The following is a 10,366-nucleotide window of genomic DNA, read 5'->3' as shown; positions in this document are numbered from 1 at the left end:
TTCAGTTTCAGTCTGTCGTCTTTGCAGCTTGTTCAATAGAGGTAACAGGGTTTGTACATAGGCTTACAGAGGCCCTTATAACTTATATTAGTAATGTGTTGCAATAGGTTGTGTTTGCTAAAACAAGTTTAGCAACTTCAAAGGCTAACGGAGCATCAATACATCCTGTTGCAGTTATGTTAGCACAGATTTTTGTGAAAAAGAAGAACATTTCAAGAATGGCACCAAACGTTTGATTGGACATCACAGTAAAGCAATTATTAAAAAAAAAACAGTTTCATGTGGCTGCCTTTGGTGAAGGTCGGCGGTTTGATGCTGAACTAAAATGATGTGTTTTAATACTTCTGTTGTTAAATGTGTTTGTTTCAGTGCTAAGCTCTGTGTAGGCCTGTGGAGTCTTTAAAGCTGGCGATCAGAGGTTGTAATGACAGCCAGTGGGAGAATGATATTGCTCAGTGCCAAGGACCTTCTTCCTTTGTGAACACATCTGCCTCTCACCCCCTTCCTCGCCTTCCCATCTCACTGTGAGGCATCTTTTACATGAACTGTCCTTCATCCATCTCTTATCCCTTCTGCACTAACTAACCACTCCTCCACCCTGCATCCCTGTTTACAGAAGCCTCAGACATTGGTTTTCTCACCTCTCTCATTAAAAAAAGAGAAACCATAATCCAACCATCATTCAGTCCAAGAAGAGTGGGCCAGTGGCCAAACTACCTGTTTGCAGATGAGATTGCACTATGGTTTATTAGATATTTTAACCAAGTGTGCAAACAGTTAAGAGACGTGAGTGTGCATGTGTATGTATATCAGTATATGATGCACATGTTCAAATTCTATTGTTCTTCTGTCTGAAATTATTATTCAATTATTCAAATTATTAGATTTTTACAAACCAAACATCTGATTTGTTAATTGAGAAAATAAAATGGATAATGATGATAGTCATTCGATGTAGTTGTACAATAAATGGTTAAAAACAACCGTAGCAGTTAAATGTTGTACTGTACACACACGAATTCACCAGTAATAATTAAATAACCTAGTGATATAATATGTTACAGTCATAGAGTCCAATATCCTGCACAACATTTTACTGATTTACATTAACGTCACTTGGCAGACACATTTATTCAAAGCAAGTGAGGTACAAAGCAAGCAACAGTTCTAAGTCAGCGAGTTGAAACAGCCCCATGAGAAGAAATCTTTGTTTTGTCAGACGTAAGAGCGAGATTAGGGAGAAAGTTCTTCTTTAAGTGCAGAGAAAGTTGCAGAAGATTTCTGTCTCAACAGTGTTTTGAATATTGGGCTTTAGACTGCACAGTGATTATTATGAGACTGGTACCAACATCATGGGACCACTGAGCTGGAAGCTTTGCTTGGGATCTTTTTCTGTGCGGTGTACACACCACCTGACGCCACGTGCTGGTAGTGCTCAGTGGGCGATAGGGGTTGTAGGAGTGGATTATGGTGCTAGACGAGTGACAGAGCTTTGAAGCTAATGCAGGAAGAGACTAGAAGCCAGTGCAGAGATATGAACAGTGGTGAGACATGTGTCCTTTGTGGTTGATGAAAAATGAGACGTGCTGCTGCATTTTGTTACCTTCATGCATGACAGTATCCCAGTTAGTGGGGCACTGCAGTGGTCAATGACTACTTGTAGGATGTTTACTAATAACAGAGTTCTATTACAGTGTTTTAATAGTTTCACTGAGATCTGCATACTATTTCTACCACTCGTGCAGGACTGACCCTAGGCAAGTTGTTTTTTAGCAAGTAGTTTTTCCATCCAGAGGGCATTAGAGGTATTTGTGGTGTGAATAAAAATAGCATTTTGTGGATTTCATCCATTTTGACTGGGGATTGGGAATGAACCAGGTTACTGTGGACCAGACACAGCAGTTTCTGTATGGTATGAAGTTACCGCTGTTGGTGCCTGTGACTGAGACTGCATGTGTGGAGACAAGAGTAGACAGTGCTGTGATGCTGAAGGGAAATGGAGCTGATTCACATGGCTCTGTGATGGAACTAAGCTCAGGTCAGCTTCCAATTTAACCTCTGCTCCTCACTCCTACACGTATCAGAGCTTGTTGGTGGGCTACGGCTGCTGGTTCATAGATGCTCTTCAGTACTTAGTTGTTGTTTTTTTCTCAGGAGAGAGTGCTGTCAAACGTTCATTGTAAAAGGTTTGTTTTTAACATGATCGAGTACCTGGCTGCATAGTTTACCTGTCAGGTATTTAAAATTCTGACATTTGCATTTGAGACAGTTGCAGTTGAGTTAAAAGTGCACAGTGCACCAGTGGAGAGTTGTTCTTGATCTAGCAGAAGGCTTAGTGGATGATGATGATGTCCAGTGTCTTTCTTCTTTCCTCCATCATCATCGTCACCACTTCTCTGCTTTATGATACAAATCCTCTTTTCTCACTATCTCCACCTCTGTATCCAACACTCTGTTCCATTCCATTATGTATGCATGTCTCATACAACATCACTCTCTCTGATTTCATGCGACCCGCCTCCCCCCTCTTTCAGTTAATCCATACCATCACCCCCTAGCCCTAGCCCCCATCCATCCATCCATCCATCCATCTGTATCACCAATGCATCTTTCCAGTCCTGTGTGAATCCAATCCCATTCACACCCTGGAAGAGAGAAACACCTCTGAGGAGTGTGTGTGATGGCGTGAGATGGAGAAATTGAGACAGCGACAGAGATGTGAAAAGGAATCCTCAAAATAAGAAGTCAATAGATACAGATTTGGATTTGACATAAAATCAAGCAGACACAAAGAAGGAAGACAAAATTAGCACTGTACAATAAAAAGATGTTAGTCCCAGCATCATAGTCTGAATATTTTTAGGCCATACATATATATTGGTTTTCATGATGAAAGTTAGATGAGAAGTGTACATCAAGCAAAGAGTTGGAACCAGAACCAAGAGCCTTAGCTCTGCTGGAAGCTGTTATAAAATTAACGATTAACATATTGTACGTTGTAATGCATTATTTACACATAACACATTATACAATATGCAGTTAGTTACACAATCGCCTCCTAGATCTGGGTCCACATATAAAGAAAGGTTGCAGATTCAGAACATTTGTTAATTTGCTTGCTTACAGAGAGTTAGGTGAGAAGATATCTACCACTTTAAAGCAGCAGAACAGCTTAGCTTAGCATAAATTTGGCAATAAATGGGGCTAAACGAGTAGTGTGAAATAGCTGTTTAAATAAGTCCACTAATACCTACTAATTGTTTTCAGATCTGTGTTTTTTTTACAATATTTTTTTAATTCTGTTTTAAAAAAAATTGCATTGTCATATGGCTTATTTATATTGGGACATTGAAAAATGAAAGTGCTTTCAAAATTACAGCCTACAAATTGGCATTATCAGAGATATTTAAAAATTTGCAAAATCATTGGAAGCATTGGCCACAAAAACACTAGGTTTCAAAATGCTTGTTGAACTCTCTGTGACTTGTGACGCACCAGTTCGCTCAAACAAAACCTTTTCTGCAGTCCAGGGGCTCCAGCAACAAACTGCCCCATTAGTGGTGAAGCTCGACATGAGCGTGTGTGAGCGTGTGTGAGTTAGGGTGTGTGCAGAATCTCAGTAGATGGTGTACCATCTACCTTCACCGACGCATTCTCCCCTCTCCTCCGTTAACGTGCAGTTGCTAAGATACCAGCCGCTCATCTTTACTCCCCCACACCAGCCCAAATGTGTGTGTGTGCGAATCCTTCTCCCTACCTCTTGACTATCCTTGACACACACACACACACACACTTCTGTATAAATCATACCTCCACACTAATTTGCCACCTTAAAAGGTCACTGTTTGACAAGGAAGAAAGGATTTTTTTCCATCCTCTGCCTCCAACTTTGCTTATTGACACGTTTCCGCCTCCTGAAACCTGAGGACAAATTAAACAAGGACGTTGGACTGACCCCAGAGTAGCTGAGATGCTTCAAACAGCAAAGTTTACATCCCACAACTCTTTAATGTAAATGCCGTGCTTTGCCAGTTGTCCATTAAAAATCATTTTGCCAAAGGCGTCAGAAAGCTTCTTTTCAGATAGCTGCACCTGAAGCCACCGATCGTCTTCAATAGGTTCGGAAACCCACCTCACTTTCCCGATGTTGGATGGTGAATATTTGAAATTTTCTCAAAGGGACGTTCACACTTTCTAACTCAGTTCTTTTTTTCTTGTACATTTTTTATTCAACTATTTCATGTCATTTCCTTTCTGGAGAAATTTTCAGAAATGCACAGTATATATATTATTATTAATATATATAAACCCTGTATTTAAATGGTATTCTGTGTTCATCCCGTATTTTATGTTCAAAAATACTTTTACGCTTTCAAATGCTGTTGATTAGCAAGTGTCACAGGCATACCACATCACATTAGACCAATAAGTTAAAAACACAGTACAAATAATGAAGTCAAGTACCACGGAGTTACTCCCTTATTCTTCATCTTGTTATACTTTTTCTAAAAGTATGCATTTGTGCAGGACCACCATTACAGCTTAAAGCTACAGTGTAAATTCAGTTTAGCTGTGCTGTATGTTACAGCGCTACCAAAGAAATGCCTGCACACATAGAAACCGTCATGTGGGCAGTCTGAACTATCTTTATTGCAGGTCAGGAAGACACAACCCTGTATCCTTCACCTGCACAAGCTCAGTTACAGCTGATTCCAAGTGGAATATACTGTATGAATCAGAACACAGAAAACCAGTCTCCAAGCCCTGATTGGTTGAGCACCTCCTGTCTAAAATCGTGTGCTGCCCAACAGGTCCCAGTTTTCACCTCAATTTTCAACAGATCGCTGCAGCTGTGTAAAGTCCAGTGTACTTTTAAACACTCCAGAAATGAAAGAGAAATGTTCTGTCACAATTGTTGAACAGATGGATAAAATAACATATGCATCTTTTAAATTTAGTAATTCAACAAATCTTCACCTATAAAAAATAATAATTTACTGTTGTCTGCAGTCAGATCACTTAGCAGTTTTTGTTTGCTGTCAATACAATCTGCTTTCCTTCACATTAAAGCAACGCTGATATCCAGTCTGTATTCCTCCTGGTTGAGAAATCATACAGTTATTCATGTTGCTTATGGAGGAACACGCCCCAGAAAACCATTGATCGCACAAGCTGAGCAGTCATGGAATATTTAGAAGTAGAGAAAAGGCTGTAAATTTTCCACCTCCTGCACAGACACACAAATAACACAGTCAGACACTATAGGGATTACTGGTGTTTGACTGTACACACTTGTACCCATATGCGAGTGTGTGGATGCTTGCAGCACATTAGATGGGAGGAACGTCTCTCAAAATAATCTTTCTGTGGAGAGCCACTTTCTGCTGGCGCAAAATTTTGTCTAATTTTAGTTTTTGCTTGGGAAACAATGAGAGCGTGCTGTGCTGGGAGACGAGTCCCAGCACCACTGAGTGATGAGTCACTTCAGTCTAATAAACAGCAGAGAGGCAGAGAGAGAGACGAGCATCAGAAAAAGCTGGAGAAATTATCTGTTTATGTGGACAGTCTGTGCACTCAGCTACCAGTTGGATGAGGTAGCTGGAGAATGTTTTGCTTTCCGGGAACCAAAGGAGCTCTCGTCGTGACAGAAAAATCCTGTTTGAGTCAATAAATGGTCCAGTCACTAAGGAAGGCTGTAGACCTTCTGAAAAAGTTGAATTTTATTTAAGAGTTTGAGCTGTTGGCCTGTTCTGTGGTCATGCCACAGAAACTGCTGTAGCTAAAGCAGCTCTTCCTACAGCACTTTACTTTAAAGTTTTTCTCCTTGGCTTAGATATTTTGCTTTGTTCCTCACTTCTCAGTCAGTCACTTTAGATAAAAGCATCTGCCAAATAACTAAATGTAAATGTAAATTAAGTTGGTTGATAAACTGCAGATTACCACTATGAAAGACCAGCATGTCAGGACTGTCATTTTGAGTATGCTATATAATTAAGACAGTTAATTATACTGAGCACTAATATTTAGAGCTAAAACCAGTTCCCCTCAGTGCACTTAGTACAGGGTTTGTAGGTGCAGGTGCTTTAGGTGGTTCCAGCATCTGGTATAAAGTCTACACTATATAGAAGCTGGAACATTGACTGCATGATTTACTCAGTTTTGTGTATTTCCATTGCTTATTAGACGACTCCACTTTAGTTCAGAGGTAAATGAGGTGAGAACTTATTCTGCATGTGCTGGAAAAAACGTCTGCTTACATCTAGAAAAACAACTAAGTTTGTGATATAAAAGATCCTCTGGTAATGTGAGTATTTGAACTAAATGGCCAATGCTCCAACAGCAGCAACGGAAATGAAACTGTCAGTAGTTAGCGATCCGGAGACACTGAGCTGTTGAAATAATGAAGAAGGACTGCCATCTGTAGATGGAGATATGAAATCACACCTTCATTTCTGGAGTGTTTTAGTTGTGAAATCGTGATTCCTGACAAACAAAAGTATATGCCTCATGTTATCAGTTATCATATGATATAAATGTTTATAGTTGAACCAACAGCAGCTGTGGTTTAGTGGGCGTCCACCAGCTATTGGTTCCACTTCCTGCTGGGTTTATCTGAGAAATTAAGTCATGAGACACTGCAGTTAAAGCATCGTTTATTTTTGGTATCTAAGTACATATGATAAAATGCTTTAAATCAAATTATAAATGTTTAAAAATGCTGATTATTCTTCATAAAAGCAAAAAGCTAAATATCTGAAAAGCTTGTGATAAGGTCAAACTCCTGCATGTCCACGCTGCACTCTGCTGCTTTCTATCCTCAGATGTCCCTAACGATGTGATTTTACCTTTCACTGATTCATTTTAATCATGAACACACTCTTTCCCTAAGCTCACACTTTTTGCACCTTCCTCTTGACCAAACCATCATCAGTAATTAACAAAGGTCAAACTATTTTTTATAAAATGTTCAATTCAAACAGAAGCTCACAATCGCACAGGTATGCTGCATATTTTAACTTGCTATTCTTGGGTCTTTGATGTAATCACAACGAGATGAGAGTTGAGGAATATGAATCCAAGACTTTCCTTCTGCTGTTAGCGTCCTGTTTGAAAAAGATCATGAGATTAGAAGCAGTCTCAGATATAAATGATTCCAACTGCGTTATTTTAATGTGCAGTCTTTGTTAGGTTTTTTGTTTTTACTTACTGCATTTGTAAAGCCTGTTGACACGAGCGATGTCATTGCGGCTTATTTGTTTTGCGCACCCAAGGGGAAGGTTAGGATTGCATCTGGCGGTGATGGTTGGTAGCCCATTTTTGGAGAAGGCGTAGCTGGAGAAGAACATGTTGTACACTCAAACACAAGCACACAGTAATCACCCACAGATTCTTATGTATTTCCTGGATAGTTGAAGTAACATGTTTTAATCGGCACGAACATTTGAAAAAACACACTCACTTGGGGTATTGCATGACAGAGTTGAAGTCGTAGGGAGTTCCCAGGTTGTTAGTCTGGACCTTCCTAAAGTTTGATTCCAATCCTGCACAACAACAAAATAATTACTATATACTTCACTCTTTTTTTGCTAATTCTTGTAACTTCTTGTCTCAGTTGAATGTGGACATACTGTACTCAGTCAAATCAGTCATCGAGCTTAACAGTTTGTTACCAGGGATTCTTTGGTCAAGAGGCCGAAAGCTGTGATCTCATCCCATCATGTTCTCATAACTGTAGGACACAAGCCACATCTTCTAAATGACTTTGTGAGGACTGACCTGGCCTAATGTTCCCAAAGTGGATTTTGACATAGGAATCCCTGTCAGAGCGGACCTGCTCGTGGTGGAAGCCAAGAGCATGGAGAACCTCATGCTGCACCGTGCTGGTGTACACACAACCGTTTTTCTGCAGGGAGATCTTCTGTTGTTTGCCCTGACGGCCGATGTAGGACCAACACCTGAAACACAAAAACACACGTCAGTGTCAGTCAATGAATTTTGTTGATGATTAGAAAAATATTATGGCGTTCCCTGTGTGTGTGTGTGTGTGTGTGTGTGTTGTGTGATTTCCTACCCAGTTCCAGAGAAGAAGTGGAGATAATCCACTTGCTTTCTCCTCCAGACAAAGCGAATGCAGGTTGAGCGGTGGAACTGCACAATGGCTTTAAGGATGATGTCACACTGTTCTGTGGCTGCAGAAAAACATCAATCACAGAACGTCAGGATTTCTCGTCTATGTTTTAACAATTCAAAACCTCATCCCTTAACTTATCTTAATAAATGCAGAGCTCAGTGCTCAGTTTTTCCTAAAACGTATGTTTATGGCACAGGGTTGGTCAATGAAAAGCACTTATTTAATGTCACGCAAACTAAAACTCAAAAAATAATCAAATGAAAGATGCAACTGCAGTCAACAAATCTAAAGTGGTTAATAATATTTTTTTTGAGTGACAGAAGTAAAAAGGAGCATTTGCTGAAAGACTTTTTATTCTCCACATGTCCAAGTAAATCCAACTATAACTAACAAATGCACTGTGTTAACAACATCATTTCTAAAAACCTCAAAGAATAAAGCCTTTTTAATATCACTGGACTGGTTTTTGTGGTTTAGTTATGTTACTGCGACTTACTGAAGTCAGAGGCGATTGTAAAGGGAACATAGACGTAGCGTCCTTTTTTGCGCCACTTGCAGCCTCTGGCCGTGCAGGGGTCTGCATTCCTCATCAGACTTGGCATAATGTCACCATGTATCAGGAATTTAGCTGGAGAACAGAACAGAATTTAAACTGTGAATTCAATATGAACAAATCTTTTCATTACTGTTTGGGACAAAGCTGAGTCATTTCTTCTGTAAACTCTTTGGAAATAGTGAAAATGCCTTTTGACGGAGGAAAAGCTGAAATGTTTATATTACTTGTTTTCACTGTGTTGTTGCCCTCATGTATTTATATTTTACACAGATCAGCTTTATTCTATATATAATGAATTATGTTTTATGTTATGCTATAACTTACTTATGTTAGCATTGGCCCTTTCAATGATTTCAGAGGCGGACATCGTGTCATCTAGAGACAATCAGTGAAAACATGTCAACATGTAAATGATCAATATGGCAGGTGTGAATTGAGAGTAATAGAAAAGTCAAAGCCTACTTTCAATTGAGGGGTCTTTTCCACATTGCAAGTGTTGACAAAACTGCAACAACAAATGTATATATATATATATATATAATGTGGGTATATATGTATATATATATATATATATATATGTGTGTGTGTGTATGTTATTGCATTACATTATTATTTGAAGATTTAATTTAAAATCCTAATTTCAATTTGGAAAGACTTAAACTTACCGAAAAAATTGGTGTCATTGAGAGCAGGAAGAGGACGAGGATTACTGGAGTCATCCTGGTGGTCTTCTCTAGTTAAACATTTGAAACATGTCTGATCATAAGGAATGCATATGGCAAATACACTGAGTGCAGAATCAGTAAGGTCAGAATAAGACAATAAGATGGAAATCAGGAGTTTACCTGTCCTGCCAGGACTGGCTCTGGATGCAGCAAGGTCTCCACTCCTCAATTTTATAGCCTGCTCATATGATCACATGATTGACCAATTTCTGTCAACCTCAATCATCTGTCAACACTATTGTTTATGTAAATGTTTATCTGAAACTTCAGAAGTGGTGTAATATCTCAATAACTTCCTATTAAGGACAATCAAAGTGGAAGTATCCAGTGATGAAGGAAGTAATCATTATACAGACTCATTTCATCAGTCAAACTTTTAGAAGTACTGCATCAGATGATCTGACCTCTACAATTACTGGACCTAAATCCAATTAGGATGGTTTGGGATGAGTTGGACTGGAGAGTAATGAAAAAAGAAGCAGCCACTAAATACTCAACACCTCTGGAAACTCCTTCAGAAATACTGGAAAACCATTTCAGGTGACTACCTCATGAGTACAGAGAGAGCTGGCTCATGAGAGGATAGCAAGAGTGTGCAAAGCTGTCATCAAAGCATGAAGAATTGAAAAATATAAAACCTATTCTGGATTGTTTAAAACTTTACTACATAATACCACATTTGTTATATTATCATTTAAGTGTCTTCAGTATTAGTGTAAATGTTGAAACTTTAAAAAAAAAGAAAAGAGTCTGTGTCCAAACCTTTGACCTAACTTGAGTTATTTTTTAATTCTGTTTTTTGGGGCTGCACACATAAAATGTTCAACAGGAAGCACCAGGTCAAAATGTTTCTACAGAAAGAAATGCAATGTCTGTCCAAAAAAAAAGTCACTCTAATATTTTGTTGGAACACCTTAAGCTTTGATTACAGCACACATTCACCGTGGCTTTTTA

The 10,366-nt window shown here is 39.0% G+C and overlaps 1 protein-coding gene across 1 annotated transcript; it reads right to left on the bottom strand.

Annotated features, from left to right (window-relative positions):
- Positions 1–6,831: 6,831 nt before the first annotated feature.
- LOC113174577 (high choriolytic enzyme 1-like) lies at positions 6,832–9,054 on the bottom strand. Its single transcript, XM_026378640.1, has 7 exons — positions 9,012–9,054; positions 8,628–8,759; positions 8,072–8,189; positions 7,777–7,955; positions 7,460–7,541; positions 7,208–7,332; positions 6,832–7,103 (listed from the first exon to the last, which is right to left on the bottom strand). The coding sequence occupies exons 1-7, from the start codon at positions 9,052–9,054 to the stop codon at positions 7,096–7,098; spliced, it is 687 nt and encodes a 228-aa protein (XP_026234425.1). The 3' UTR covers positions 6,832–7,095.
- Between the last annotated feature and the right edge of the window lie 1,312 nt (positions 9,055–10,366).

The sequence above is a fragment of the Anabas testudineus genome, chromosome 3, assembly GCF_900324465.2.
Source record: "Anabas testudineus chromosome 3, fAnaTes1.2, whole genome shotgun sequence".
Taxonomy (NCBI): Eukaryota; Metazoa; Chordata; class Actinopteri; order Anabantiformes; family Anabantidae; genus Anabas; species Anabas testudineus.
This window is presented reverse-complemented; position numbering and strand designations above follow the sequence as displayed.

Bases quoted from the DNA above. Each gene is read 5' to 3' on its own strand.
- LOC113174577 (XM_026378640.1), bottom strand. From the start codon at position 9,054: ATGTCCGCCTCTGAAATCATTGAAAGGGCCAATGCTAACATAA. The intron at 7,542-7,776 runs GTCAGTCCTCAC...GTTGTTGTGCAG, and splicing joins CTTTGGGAACATTAGGCCAG to GATTGGAATCAAACTTTAGG. The intron at 7,333-7,459 runs GTGAGTGTGTTT...GTTCTTCTCCAG, and splicing joins TCTGTCATGCAATACCCCAA to CTACGCCTTCTCCAAAAATG.